The sequence below is a fragment of the Miniopterus schreibersii genome (genome assembly GCF_964146895.1).
Source record: "Miniopterus schreibersii genome assembly, chromosome: X".
Classification (NCBI taxonomy): Eukaryota; Metazoa; Chordata; class Mammalia; order Chiroptera; family Miniopteridae; genus Miniopterus; species Miniopterus schreibersii.
In genome coordinates, this window is record NC_138104.1 from 27,715,987 (window position 1) to 27,730,887 (window position 14,901).

At 45.4% G+C, this 14,901-nt stretch overlaps 2 protein-coding genes across 3 annotated transcripts; one reads left to right on the plus strand and one right to left on the minus strand.

Moving 5' to 3' along the window:
• Positions 1 to 1,230: 1,230 nt before the first annotated feature.
• Positions 1,231 to 4,369, minus strand: ZCCHC18 (zinc finger CCHC-type containing 18). Of its 2 annotated transcripts, XM_081125910.1 has the most exons (3): positions 4,139 to 4,369; positions 3,447 to 3,584; positions 1,231 to 3,040 (listed from the first exon to the last, which is right to left on the minus strand). In XM_081125910.1, the coding sequence occupies exon 3, from the start codon at positions 2,917 to 2,919 to the stop codon at positions 1,723 to 1,725; it is 1,197 nt and encodes a 398-aa protein (XP_080982036.1). In that variant the 5' UTR covers positions 2,920 to 3,040; positions 3,447 to 3,584; positions 4,139 to 4,369; the 3' UTR covers positions 1,231 to 1,722. The 2 variants fall into 2 exon arrangements, with proteins under 2 accessions (XP_080982036.1, XP_080982037.1); XM_081125911.1 differs by lacking the exon at positions 3,447 to 3,584 and having other exon boundaries at positions 4,139 to 4,221.
• On the plus strand, positions 4,339 to 13,761 carry SLC25A53 (solute carrier family 25 member 53). Its single transcript, XM_081125913.1, has 2 exons — positions 4,339 to 4,618; positions 11,275 to 13,761. The coding sequence occupies exon 2, from the start codon at positions 11,306 to 11,308 to the stop codon at positions 12,224 to 12,226; it is 921 nt and encodes a 306-aa protein (XP_080982039.1). The 5' UTR covers positions 4,339 to 4,618; positions 11,275 to 11,305; the 3' UTR covers positions 12,227 to 13,761.
• The last annotated feature ends 1,140 nt before the right edge of the window (positions 13,762 to 14,901 follow it).

Below are 14,901 nucleotides of genomic sequence, written 5' to 3' on the forward strand. Positions count from 1 at the left end.
CCTACTCATGCATCTGTGCTCCTTCTCCTCCACACACCATCCCCACTGAAGCATACCCTGTCCTCTCAGCTCAGCAGAGCCCCTATTTCCTTCATTACAAACTCTCTCAGGTCTGCATTTATTTCACTACACTCCCTACCTTAAATGAAATCATCTCCCCACCAACCCTGTCCTGCTCACAAGGATAGGAACTGATAAAACTGCAAGAAACATAGGACCCTCAGGGACTACGGTCACATGTAATTTTTTTTTTTTTTAATTCTCACCTGAGGATATATTTCCATTGATTTTAGAGAGAAGGAGAGAGAGAGAAACATCAACGTGAGAAACATTGATTGGTTGTCTCCTGTGCATGCCTGGATCCAGGGACCAAACCCAAATGTAGGTATATGCCCTGACACAGAATTGAACCCACAACCTTTTGGTGTACAGGACAGCACTCCAACCAACTGAGCCACCTGGCCAGGGTACACATGATTTTTTTATCACCCTCTAATCTGAGGCCATGAAATGAGGTAGGAGGCCAGGAAGGTCCTTCTCTCTCCTATTAATGTCCTTAATTCTAAAAGGGTATGTGAGTTTTCTAATTCCCATATATTTTTACATGCCCTGGCATCCAGATTGCTTTTCATCCTTCCCTGGCTATTCCCATTCTTGGGTCAGGGTGAGGTTAGCTTGGAATCCTTGGACTGCTAATATCCTTCAGCCAGGGTGAGGCTTGGGAGGCCTGAGCCTCCTAGTACCACACTCCCAAGAATAGCTTCTTTCTCTGTAATTGGGGAGGCAGAGAGGGTAGTGTCAGCCCAAAAGATAGTCTCATTGCTGCTACCAGGCCTTATCCAGAAGCAGCAGTAGCAGCAATATATGAAATCTACCCAGGGAAGGACGAGCGGCCCCCTCCCAAAGTGAACAGGAATGGAGCCCCTGAAGTACCCATTTGCCATTTTTGCCCCCACCCCCATCCTAGCATCAGATTTCTCAGATGCATTAGAGAAGAAAGCATTGGGACATTATTAACTAGTGGATGTAGACTTGACTCTTGACCTAGGAGACAGGCCAATTGTGATAAGGGGCCCTTTTCAGCTTCCCTTTTCCTCATGTCTAAGTGAGGTTGATAATTCCCCTTCAGAGTATGACCCTCCTCATTATAGCTTCTATATTTAGTTTTCTTAGTTTTTCTCTATATTCCTAAAAGTAATATCATACACAGAGACATTAAACTTTATGCTTATATGTATTTATTGACATAGAAGGCCACTGCATATATTGCTTGGTGAAAAAATACACAGTATAGAACAGCACTTATTTTATCACTTTTACCTATACATATATCTATCTGGGTATACAGGTATAAAGAAATATCTAAAGAGACATTCATCAAAGGGCTGACAATGGTTATATGTGTGGAGAGTTTCAGGTAATTTGTACTTTAGTTTTTCTATTTTCCTGCATTTTTGAAGGTTTAACAAAGAGTTACACTCCTTTCATAAAACAAAGTCAGCAAGGAAATAGGTACACAGAGTATAGACCCTTAGGGACACAGAGGAGGGAATAGGGAGAGGTCAGGCCATCCCCTCCACTTTGCTGGTACCCAAGACCTCTTCTTCCCCAAAAGAAAACCACTTTGTGGATTAATTCATACAGATAGAAACCTACCCCCACTTTTCTCATCACCAGTTTTTGAACATCGCTTAGGTTTCACTTAGGGCTGGGTCTAGCACCTTACTGTGGTTCAGAGAGGTCATTATGTTCACTAGGTACCTCTTTTGACCCCTCCTCCTCTGTAGGTGTCAGCTCATGCAGTTTGATCAGGTTCTCAAATACCTGGGCCTTGTTGCTCTCATTGTCACAGGTTTCCTTGGAGTGGTGCTCATTGCCACAATATGAACAGCGGATTGTGTATTTTCGCTTCCTGGCTCTACGCCTATTCCCAGGACCATCATCCTTATACCCAGAACCACCACTGGTGGAAGGAGACAGAACCTGGGAACTGTTGGGGGAATAAATGACTGGTGTTTGATCCTGAGGTCTGACCCTGTCTCTGAGGGGAGGGGCACCCATGGATGGAAGTGGAGGGTCCACCAGGATCACATCCTCATCTGAGTCACTGAGAATATCATCTAGCTCTATCACACTGCAGTCAGCACTGCTGATCACAATTGGCTGGGGGCCCTGAAACGCCACAGGGCTTGCTGCCCTCTCCATGATTAGCTCAGATCTCTTGGCCCACTTCCGTTTCATAAAATTGTCATCCCAATCCTCCTCCTCCCTTATCATCTTGATTAACTCCAGGAAATTGGGAAGATGCTCCTGATCATTTGCATATATCCTGAGAAGATGCTTCAGCCTGTAGCGCAGGTCCCCGTTCAGCTCAGCCCCTAAAAGGAAGTGGTGCAGACGAGTCTGGTTTGTATCTTTCTCAGGTATGATCCCTGCCTGAACAGCATTCTGGAGCTGTACCTCTAAACGGATCACATAAAAGGAGGCTTTCTTCCCCTGTGCCTGCAAAGTGCTGAAAAATTTACCATGGGCAGTGACACTGCTTTCAGACTCCCCAAACACCAATTTCATTGCCCGCAAGAAATCTTCCACACTTAGGCTGGGGTTGGCTGCTTGGAGCAAACGCATGACCTCCCGAGCAGGGCCCCTAAGGGTTTTCATTAGGCGCTTGAACTTCTCTTCCTCACACATATTCCAATCTGGCAGGACCCTATTGACTTGGATTAGCCAGTTTTCAAAGGTTTCTTCCCCTTGGGCTGGTACTGCTCTGCCGGAAAACAACTTCATGTTTCTTTCTGCCATGTTAACCCCTAAAGGACCAAGACTTCTCCCCAGGGACCTCAATATGGAATGGGCCCAAGGGGGCAAAGGTGGGTTTTGCTGCCGGTTATTACCCACACGTGCAATGATGCTAGCCATAACAGAATGGTCAATGATCGTCTATAACAAGATGCTCGGGCTTTTTAGAAAAGCCTAATCTGCAGGAGGAATCCCCAAAGCAATGTTCCTGGGCTCTGCTTTCCTTGTATCTCAATAGGAGCTGTAAAGAAAAGGGGTAGAAAGGTCAGGGAAGCAGCCTGCAGTAGCTTTCTCAACCTTGCGGAATGCCCTGCAGTACATTTTATATTTGCCCAATGCCCTAAAATTACCCCATAGGAAAGTGTCAATTACAACCTTTTGGAGCTAGCAGGTATCCCTGCTAGGTAACAAGGATGCTTTTCAGAGCCACATCCACCCCTTTCCACCAATCCTCCAGGAGGGAGGAGGGTGGGCAAACTGTAGCTTCGAATTCCAGGTAAAATAGTGTGTGGAGCTGAACTGGGTTCTCAAAATTGAGTGCAATGGTCTAAGTCTCACAGATTTGTGGTAATAAGATTAAACTCTTGGTCTCAGGTTTCAAATATAGCCGCTTCTCAAAGTTTTCCCGTTATTTCTCAGATTCTCACCAGAGCTCGAAAACAAGGGCATGCCTTTATTTCACTTCCTGCCTCTCAACAAGTGCCCTCCATAAGAAAGCTCGTTTCTGGGGTAGGTCGACCTTTCACCACCCAGGGCTGAATATTCCAGTCTTCAGGCCCTCAAGACTGCATCGCCATGGAAGGCAAGACAGGGAAGAGAAGAGTCAGAAGCAGCCTCATTCCCTCATCCCGCTTTCGCCCACCCCCAGCCTCCTGTTGCTAGATGGAAAATTCCCTTTCCCATCTTCTGAATACAAGCCAAAGCGACCCCTCTATTACATTTTCCCAAGGAATTCAAGTTCGTTCGCATTTGACTTTGAAAGCCTGCCACCGAGAAATGGAATAGGAGTTGGACACGCACACCACATATTCCCCTCCAGGAAGAAATGAGATGCAAAGGGGTTCAAGGCAGATTGCTAGCGATTCTCCCCCACCCTTCACCATCACCCCCTGAAAACGCCCCCCTCTCAATCCAGGCAAATCCTACCCACTAGGCAGCATCCAGTGGCACCCCACCTCCTTCCTCAGTGCAGCTGACCTACGGGAGAGCTCCTTACCCTGCCTCACAGTTCTCAATCCCCCCCCCCCCACACACACACACGCATGGAGCCGTCCAGTCCTGGTGGGGCTTCCCTCTCGGCCTCTCACTGCACCCGGCAAGTCGCAGCCCCTTTCTTCACCTGTACTCGGCCAGTGGGCAGTGGATGGTCCCGCGTGGACAGTGGTGGATGCCCCCTTCGGGTCTCTGAGGCCCTGAGGCGGGGGTAGAGGGAAGGGTAGGATGCCGCCTCCTAGGCCGCTAAGCGAATTGGGGCGGCTAGAAGGAGCCGCTCCTCACGGCCGCCTAGCAAGGGGGAGCCGAGTCGAGGAGGCACGGTTCCCACGGCAGCGGTGTGGGCCCCCGCCTACCCGCTGGGCCCTCCCAGCAGCGGCCTCTTCTTTCAGTCTTTGCCCATTGAGACAAAAGAGCTTGATGAGCCAGGCGGCGCGGCCAATCAGTGGGGTGCGGGGGCGGCCTCCCAGCGCAGCCTCGGGCCCCGAGGCCATTGCCATCAAAAGGGGGGAGCCGGCAGGCGGGGGCTGCGGCACAGGGGCGCTGGACCCAGCGTATTGTCAAGTGCAGCTTGGACGTACCTACTCGGCCGATTTGCATTTTGCCCGTGAGTTTGCTGCTTTTCCCTTCGCTTCCCTTCTCCCTCTCCCTTCTACATCACTTTCCTTCGCGCTCAGAGACTGGATGCCTTAAATACGAGGTGGGACAGAAATCAAGTGAACAATAAGAGTTCCTCACCTTTGTATAGGGGGAAGGCGGCGGGGGAGGCGGGCGGGGGCCACATTTGCCGAGCGCTTTCTGCTTGCAGATGCGCCTGCACAAACATTCATTGATTCTTCTCAGCAGCCTTGGGAAGGACATAGCAGCGTACCCATTTAACAGAGAGGGGACTTAAGCGCCCAGGCAATATGGTTAGGAAGTGCAGAGCTAAAAGCTCATGCCCAAGTCCGACATGTCTGATTTCAAAGGCTGCCTCTTGTGAACACTTCTCTCTACTCTCAGATTGAGGGTTAGTGGAGAAGAGCCAAAGTGGAGATGGGGGGGCTCATTTAGAATTATATAGAATTAGTGAGCAAGGACTACTCTCTTCATTTCACAGATAAGGAAACAGGCACAGAGACGTTAGGTATCTTGCCTGGAATCACACAGCAAATGAGTATCAGCTTTCGATTTTGCACCCAAGTCTGTTGTTCTCCAAATGTCAACTATTTGCCCGACTGAGCTGCCTAGAGAGCCTTTTTACATTGGTGTTCTCAAACCTTATCAACAGCAGTCTTGATGTGCTGGTAGTGCAGAGGGAAGAGATAAAGAGGCAGCAGGGAGAGGGGTGGGGATAGACTTGAGCAACTTTTACATTACCCATTGTACCGAAGAGGAAACCGAGGCACTTTTCTTTCTCTTTTTTATACTGTTTCTTACACTAAAACAAGTTGCCAGTTTATTCTTAAAAAGAAGTAAAACATTTCTACAGCTTATGACCCAAAAGGAGATAAGGCTCAGAGGTGAAATGACACCTGAAATTACAAGGTGAAGCCAAAATTTGGACCAAATCTCTCTGATGCCAAAACCTATGCTATTAACCAAAGTATGGGTACAAGGCTGGCTGCCTCAGAATCATTTTGGAGAGCTTGTGAGAAATGCAGATTCCTGAGACCCACCTCTGGGGGATTTGGATTTACTAAGACTGGGGTGGGAGGTGTGATTGGTATTTTTAAACAGTGCCATTGTTAATTCTGAGGTGTAGAGAGGTTTGTGAACTACTGTCAAAAACACACCACATCATGCTGAGGGTTATACGTGAGTAGGCCTACTGCCAATGTACCTGTCCACAGTTATATTTGTCATGAGTTGCAACTCCAGAGCAGAGATTCCTACCTAGAGTTCTTCCTGAAATTGTTGGCAAAGAATTTGGACCCTGTGTATCTTTCTTAGTCCACAGCTTGGTAGATTTTCAAATGAGTTGGCTGCCCAGAAATTGTTAAGAACCACTCCCCTACAATCTTTCTTTGTAATATCTTCCTCTTTTAACTTTAATTTGAGAAAGAAGTGTTAGAAATGAAACACAATTTGACCTAGCCCCCAACCATAGCTCTCTGCCACTGATAGAGCTCTTTCATTTCCTGGCTTCAAGACAGGTTGCTAGGTTGCCCTTCTGTGAGCTCTTGAGGGGACCTCTCCTTTGCTGGATTGCCATCACTGGCCCCAGCCAGAGAAGGAGCAACTCCATGGAAACGGCATGCAAGGCTGTCCAGAGTGAATGGGTCGTGAAGCCAGGGGCTGGGAAACCTGCTCCATTTTCCATGACTTCTGGTTCTTGGAGAGCAGGTCTTTACTTCCCTTATGTCAGAGGTGGCTAGGAGGCCCCCTGTGGGTCTTGCTCTCAACTCCTGATGCTTGAAAGCAAATGAACAATCTGATGCCCTTTGACTACTGGGTTCATCTTCAACCTTCCAAGGTACTTCACCTGCTCCTTTCTCCCTTATTTACAACCCCAACACCTACAGTTCTTTGAAGTAAGCAATTCAGATTTGGAGATGAAGCACCTTCCATCTGAGGACTGTGGACTTTCTCTTGTGGATGGAACAGTGGAGGGGGAGGAGAGGGTTGGAGGTAGAAGGTTCACCTCACACAGTCAGGAGTGATGCTCGCAGTAGCTCTTAGGTTTCCTTTAGACTCTTGCTTCTGCTCCCCAATCCCATGACATCTGACCCTGAGTCTCAGCAGATTCTTCTATGTTTAAATTGGCTTCCTCGCCAAATTAGGTGATCTACAGTTGGACCTGGTGAGGGTGGATCAAATACGACAAAGAATAGATCTGAAAGCTCTAACAAAAAATAGTGAAAGGAAATGGATTGTGTAAAGGTGCCTGGATCGGGCCATTAGAACAAAGTGGGGGATCTCTGGGTAAGGCTGGGAAGAGGATTTACTGATTTGGCTCCAACTGGGTACAGAGCATTCCTTATCTCTGGCCTCAATATATGGACTGTGTTCCAATTCATGGCTCTAATGAGACCACATTTTCCAATTTCCACAAAAGAACCTTAAAAGCCCAAAGGTTAGGGAGATAAAAGCTTTCGGTTGAAACAATAATAGTTATCCTTGACTGCCTGCCTCTGTGCCAGGAACTTTCCATCTGTTATCTTATTTAAGTTTCTCAGCAACCCTATGGAGACAGGCATTGTTATTCTATTTTGCAGGTCCAGACACTGAGTTTCTGGGAGGTTAAGTAAGGAATATAAGGCCACACAGCTGGTTAGTGGAGGTACTGGGACTCCAGCCTAGGGCTGTCAAACTCCAAAGGCCACAAACAACTCTTCTCTGCTGTCTTTTAAACAAAGAATTGAAAATGGACTCTGCAGATGACCCATTACATTAGATTGATTTCGGCCTTTAGAACAATGTGGTTGTAATCTTTATTTCTGGGGTCTCATTTTTTTTTTCTTAAGTAAAACTACTAATATAACTTATGGAACAACTTAAATACCAAGTACTGTGCTAAGCATTTTATGTTTCATCTCCTACATCTTTCATGACAATCATTTTACGATAAGCATACTGAGGCACAGAGAAGTGAAGAGACTTGGCCAAGGTCATAAAATCAAAAAGTGGCACCACAAAATTCAAACCCACAATGCACTGCAGTGGGGAAAACAAATATGGCCCGCATTCTAAACTGTCTCCTTTCTATCCGCCATAGCTGTATCTTCTTCCCATGGCCTGCATCCAGCATCATGCACCACTCATGCTTTTAGGCTACTGTGCCTTAGTTCTCTTCCTCAGCCTAGGATACCTGCCCTCACTCTTCCACCTAATGAGAGTCTGCTCATTGGTTAAGGATCAAGTCAGATGCCCCTCTTTGAAGAAAAATTTTGGCTGCTCCCTGTCCTTGGTGGAATACATAGCTCTTGTCTTTCTGCTCTGGCCTCAATTATACATTTTATTTTGCCTTCCAGTATAGATTAGCTTATTGTTGACCTGACTCCCCCACTAGATTCCCAAGCCCTTGAGGGCAGACACCAATTCCTATTCACCTCAAGCTCCACGGTGATTTACCCACAGTTATGCAGTAGATGATCAATATATGTTTTTGAGCAGACTGAAAGACTGGCTCAGGTATGCTCTGAATGAATGGACAAATGTGGGGCTGGATCCTGGGATGGTCACAGAGGCTGTCCACCTGGACTAGTCTGGCCAGGAGAGTCTGGAATCCCCTGGGTTTACTTTACTAGGCTGTAAATGCAGGAGGGACATCATAGGGTACAGGATATAACAGCTTAAGGCCAACTCCAGGCCCATCCTGTGGTCTTCACTTTGGAACTCAACTTAAGGGGCCATGCTGTCTGGGATTGTTTAATAACAACTTGGCATTCACGGAAGAAAGCCTTTCCCACCTCCCAATGCACATGGGATTGGTACCACCATACCACATGATATGATTCTGGCTGGCCTGAGAGTGTCCTGCAGGAGCCTTTGCTCTGTGGAGACAGGTGTGTGGTCAGGCAGCATATTTTTTATTTATTTTATTTTATTGAGGCCACCATTCTATGGATGCTTGACCACTTTATCTCATTGGATTTTATTAATCTTCACAACAACATTTTGGGGGAGATCTATTGTCATTTTATTTTATTTTATTTTAAATATATCTTTATTGATTTCAGAGAGAGGAAAGGAGAGGGAGAGAGAGAGAGACAGAAACATCAATGATGAGAGAGTCATCGATCAAGCCCACAACCAGGCATGTGCCCTGACTGGGAATTGAACCCTAAATTGCCTGGATCCCAGATCGATGCTCAACCGCTGAGCCACGCCTGGCCGGGCTATTGTCCTTATTTTATAGCTGAAGAAACTGAGACTTGAAAGGTCACACAACTAAGTAAGTGTAGAGGCAGAATTCAGTCTTAGGTCAGTCTGTCCCAAAGACTAGCATCTTAACAGAAAAAAGTGGACTCTCCTCTCCACCATTAAATAGGAAAAACTAGATTCATAAAATAATGAATTAGATATTTAAGGTAAGATATTTATAAATTACTCACCTTTAATCCCTGAAAATGATTGGCAAAAATGGCAAAAAAAAAAAAAAAAAAAATCAGGGATGGAAAAGTACAATTAATTCCTCTATCAAATATTTGCCCAAATTCCCTCATGTAAACCCCCTGACACACACAGTATGAGGATGTCTAGAGATCCTTTCATCCTGTTTGCTCATTTTATAACTCAGATGGAGGAGGCTCCAAGATGTAAATGAATTTCTTAAGGTCACAAAGGAATTGATAACAGAACTGGCACTTAGAATGATGATTTGCCAAATTCTAGCCCAGTTTTCTTTCTGCTAAGTTAGCCTGCCTTATGCAGCTAGTCAATACATGTTTATAGGTTACTTAGGAAAATGTGGGAAGGAAGTGGAACATTATTGCACTCTGAGATAGAAGAGTGAACAGACATTTCCCTCGCCACCCAACTTTAGTTAGGTGCAGGTAAAAATTGGGGGAAAGGTCCTCTGGGAGGACAGCTGGAGAATGTTGGGGGGCCCTGTGGCTTTGGGAGCCTGAGTGCAGCTACCTCCTGCTTGGGGTGGGGGAGGGGTCCCTTTTGGCTCTGGAGAGAGGGAGTGGCTGCCAGGACCCCAGAAGTGCTCCAGAGGGATGTAAGAAATGGGCCTCTTGAGCCTTTACTCCTGGCCAGTTCTCAGCTAGAGGGTCTCAGGCAGAGGGGCCCTCTCAGTCTCCTCCTGGTTAAGAGGGTGAGGAGATGGGGCTTAAAGCAAACCTGAAATGTGGGGTGGGGAAGGAGTGATGGCACAGTAGCGGAGGCTGAGCCTCCACCCCCCTCCACCAAGGGGGAGAGTGAGAGTGTGGGAGTGTGTTGTAAAATGAGATTGTGGGATCATGGATGGAGCAGGAGTAAGAAGCCAGAGAGTGATTCTGGAAGGAGGAGCCCTTCAAGGCAGGTTCTGGGTGCAGTAGCCCAGGGAAGGCTGCAGTGGGCTTCTGGCAGTGCCTGGCTTCTCTCCCTCCCTCTGGGCCTCAGCCTGGGGGACTCTTTTGTCCCTACTGAGTAGGCCACCAACTGCTAGCATAATTAGGGCCCCAACACCTCTCTCCCCTCAAGACCACACAGCCCAGGGTTCTGTATGAAACATCTGGGTCTGCAATTCCTACCAGGCTTCCTGTCAATCTAGATGTGAATCCCTAGCCTGGTCATCTACCCCCTCCTGCCTCTTCCTCTCTCCTTCCTACTCATGCATCTGTGCTCCTTCTCCTCCACACACCATCCCCACTGAAGCATACCCTGTCCTCTCAGCTCAGCGGAGCCCCTATTTCCTTCATTACAAACTCTCTCAGGTTCTCAGATCTGCACTGAGCATTAATTTCTTCTTGAGCACTGCTTCTTCCTTTTAGTATAATAGTTCTGAACCAGAGGCAATTCTGTTTGCCTCTTCCCAGGACATATGGCAATGTCTGAAAATATTTTTTGTTGTTATAGCTGGATAGGTCACAGCTGGTACTACTGGCATCCTCCAAGTAGAGGCCAGAATACTGCTAAATATCCTACGATGCACAGGACAGGCACTAGAACAAAGAATTTTCTGTCCCAAAATGTCAATAGTGTAAAGGTTGAGACCCCCTGGTCTGTCATATAGCTACAGGTCTACAAAGTTTGGCATGGAAATTGCTAGGTGTGGAGCTTTTTGGTGCTGAATTTCTAGGAACATCTCCTCTTCCTGTTCCTCATTCTGGAGAGGGGGATGGGGCATTGCCATGAAATAGCTACAACATAGGCAAGAATCTACAGAAAGACAATAGAGGGAGACTCCCACTCATCAAATTTCTACCAATTTTTGGAGAAAGTACCAGACCACAACTTTTGAATGCCTTGCTGCTTCTACGAGATAGTGCCATTTTTCAGAAAGAGAATAGCAACTTATTATTCTAGCAATTTATCAATTATGAATTTTCATGTGGTTCAAGTTGAATGTAATAGGTTTTGGAGCCCTCTTTCTCTAATTTTATTTTCTTCAATCTTAAACCTTCTTTGAATATTAGAATATTCAGTGTGTCAGCAAAACACTGTAGAGGTGACTCTTTCCAGAAGAACTAGCTGCCTTTGTTTTAATTCTTTCTTAAGAGGGTGCATATTTCTCAGAGTAGCTTGTTTCCTTAAAGCTGAATTTCTTGGGGCTCTCTTTCTAACTAAGCACTAAAAGTGCTTACCAGCAGATTAATGGTCAGTCTAACCTCTCCTCCCCCCAACTCTTGCCAGTTTCTTCCGTCCGCACCCAGTTGTCTCCAGCATGGGGGAACCAAACCACTCTCCCGGGAAGGAGCTTCAGCACTGGACGCGAGCAGAGACTCCTGGAAAGAAAAGCTGGCATTCCCAGGCCTACGCTCTTGGGGCCATTTCCAATTTTATGTCTACTTTTCTGACCTTTCCTATCTATAAGGTTGTGTTCCGGCAACAGATCCATGCTGTGGCGGTGTCAGAGGCTGTGCGACAGCTTTGGCATGAAGGCCCCCAATACTTCTACCGGGGAATCTACCCGCCTCTTCTCTCCAAGACGTTGCAAGGGACTCTACTATTTGGGACTTATGATAGCCTGCTGTGCTCTCTCTCCCCTGATGGGCCACACTCCCTGGGACACCGCTGGGCTGCAGGGCTCATGTCTGGTGTGGTGGAGGCTGTGGCACTCAGCCCCTTTGAAAGGGTGCAAAATGTGCTCCAGGATGGTCGCAAGCAAGCTCGCTTTCCTAGCACCTTCAGCATTCTCAAGGAATTCAACTCTTATGGGTTTTGGGGGCGGCTGTCCCTGGGCTACTATCGTGGTTTCTGGCCTGTCCTTCTCAGGAACAGCCTGGGGAGTGCTCTGTATTTCTCCTTCAAGGACCCCATCCAGGATGGCTTGGCAAAGCAAGGTCTACCCCACTGGGTCCCTGCCTTGGTGTCTGGGAGTGTCAATGGAACGATCACCTGCCTAGTTCTCTATCCTCTGATTGTGCTAGTTGCCAATATGCAGTCCCATATTGGCTGGCAGAGCATGCCCAGCCTGTGGGCATCTGCCCAGGACATGTGGGACACTCGGGGCCGAAAGGTGTTCCTGATGTACCGTGGAGGCTCCCTCGTCATCCTAAGGTCTAGTGTGACATGGGGCCTCACTACTGCTATCCATGACTTCCTTCAAAGGAGGTCTCATTCCAGGAAAGAGCTGAAAGACTGACTAGCTGCAGGAAGTGTGGCCACAACTTTGTTATTCTAAGCCTTCTCGAATTGGTCTAAATAGCTTACTTCTTTGGCTTGGTTACCTAACACAGTCATTCTTTAGCATCTTTGAACTAGAGAAGTTCCCAACCACTAACCAGTTGGGCATAGACAAAGCCCAGCATGATTTGTTAGTCAAAAAGAGAAAGTCACTCCTTTCTATCCACAGCTTCAACAGCCTCAGACCCAGGAAGCCTTTAAGTAACTTATAACCCAGATGAAATGCCATTCCTTTAAGGAATTCTTTGATAATAAGAGGAAACTTTAAAAGAGCTTTAATTAAGCACTGTTTCGAAACTCCGGTTGTCCTCTGGACCAAACTGAGTGGAGGACCAGGAACTCTAATTTCAAAGAACTAAGCTTGACTCTTAGGTGTAGATTGTATAGAACTTCTCAGATGGCCACATTTTCATGACATTGTTCACTATGCCTACCACCACTACTCTCACTTCTCACAGCTGTGGGTTCTAGCTTCAGGGTGGCAGCTGTAGTTGGAAATCCTAAATTAGACTTGCTTCAGGTGCCACAAGAACTGCTAGGCTGGAGGTGGGAGTGGGGAGAGTTGTGGTCCCTGGATGGATAGAAAGAATAGACTTTGAGGGAAGAGATTTAGTTGCATGTAAAATAGAAATAAAATCACTATAGATTACTTGAAGTTGTCTGCTGGGACATTTTTGATAGCAAAACAATGACATTGCCTAGAAACCACTTTAGTTTCCCTAAGAAATCTGGAACTGAAATGGCTACATCTCTTCACATATCATTGCATATTTTATTGCTATAGATATAGTTACTGTGACATAAATTAAAGATCAGAAATCTTAGCTTGTAGTTCAGAGCCATTTAAAATATGGTACTCCTATAACTTTCAGCATTTCATCAAACGACTCTCACTTACATACATTTCATATACCAGCCAAACTGGACTATAATTTTCTCCCCCAAAATGCCCCAGACTTTCCCATGGCCATGCTTTGGCCCACACTTAATTCTTTTCACCTCCAGTGCTCCTTTTCCACATGCCAGTCTGCCAAAATCCTTCCAGAATCTCAAAGCCCAGTTTAGAGTCCACCTTCTCTGTGGAACCTCTCTGATTACCCACAACTGAATGTGGTGGTAGTCTCTGGTGATAACACTTCATACCTGGCACTGATTCCATTATGTCACTGATCTCATGCGGCCCTGTGTTCTTATTGTTCTTCAGTACCTCTTACTAGACTGTAAAATTCTTTTAAAGCAGGGATTCTTGTATACATTTTTAAATTTCCTATTGTGCCTAGGTGCTCAATAATGTTGGCTGAATTATTGAATTGATCATCAAGCTGTGATATGGTCTTTATCCTCAGGGTGCTGTCTCTTGTACATGAAGATAATGTTACCGACTCACCGTCAGCAAGACACATACCTTTGGGGTGTGATTTTGTTTTATTAGTAGATTTAGCTTTGTGTTAATGATAATGATGCTGCTGCTGATAATAAAATTACTTTCAACTGAAACATTTGACCAGTTTGTTATTGATGGCGTTTTTGCTATTAGCAACACTATAGGAACTGAAATTTCACCAAGAAACATATTGCTTAACTGTCTCATTCATTTCAACTGGAGTTTTGAGGATTTCCAAGATGACATATGTTGCAGTTTCCCCCTCATAGTTATGATAATAACCTTCACTTGCACATCCTCACCTAACCGAACTTGTCATTTGTAATGACCTGATTGTAGATCCTTGTAGTGAGAATTCCTCACTGAATATCATAAAAATTAAAGACACCACTGTAGGTGATATGAGATCAGAGAGCATTTGCTAACAAGGTGAACAGAAAATGGCTGGTCCAAAATAGCTGCAGATGAGTTCCCACCCCACATCTGATCCTATGCACACTTAGACAAGGTGGGGTAGTACTCTGCCTGTAGATTCAAGGAGGGAGGACAGAGTCTGCAAAAGGGAAGGAAAAATAGAACAGCAGCTGGTTATATTTCAAGGCTAGCTCAGAGGGGAGAAAATATTATTTACAAAAATTCATAACTTAGCTTTGACTTTGGTTTTTAAGCTGAAAAGGGGAGGATGTACTACTGTATTTGCCCACTTTATTATGCAAGAGATGCATTTATTTCCAACTACACTGTCAATTTCCACTTAAGTCACTGCCACTCTATGTTCCTTTCTTCATTTTAACTTATTTAGAAATAATTTCAAACTTATAGAAAAATTGCCAGCATAACTAAAGTATACAGAATACCCCCATACCCTTTACTCAAATTTAGCTACTGTTGACATTATTAACAGTTGCTTTATTATTTGAGACTTCATTCTCTATCTACACACACACACACACACACACACACACGATATTTTTTCTAAACTATCCAAGAGTTGCAATTGTAGTATTTCTATATTCAATGTTTGTAGATTCAAATTCTTTTAAAAAGACTGTTTTATCTCTATGACAATGGCACAGTTATTATAGAATATTAGAAAATGAAATCTCATGGCATATTTTAAAGCTATATTGGTGGTAATTATTTCAGTTTACTATATTTGCCTTGATAAAAACTTTAAATTTGCATTAGCTATGTTAATACTTGAAGCTATGCAATTATAATAGAAACACAAATTTACAACTAAAGCATGT

What these genes read in the sequence shown, in the direction of transcription:
- SLC25A53 (XM_081125913.1), top strand. Translation starts at nt 11,306, where the DNA reads ATGGGGGAACCAAACCACTCTCCCGGGAAGGAGCTTCAGCACTGGACG.
- ZCCHC18 (XM_081125910.1), bottom strand. Translation starts at nt 2,919, where the DNA reads ATGGCTAGCATCATTGCACGTGTGGGTAATAACCGGCAGCAAAACCCA.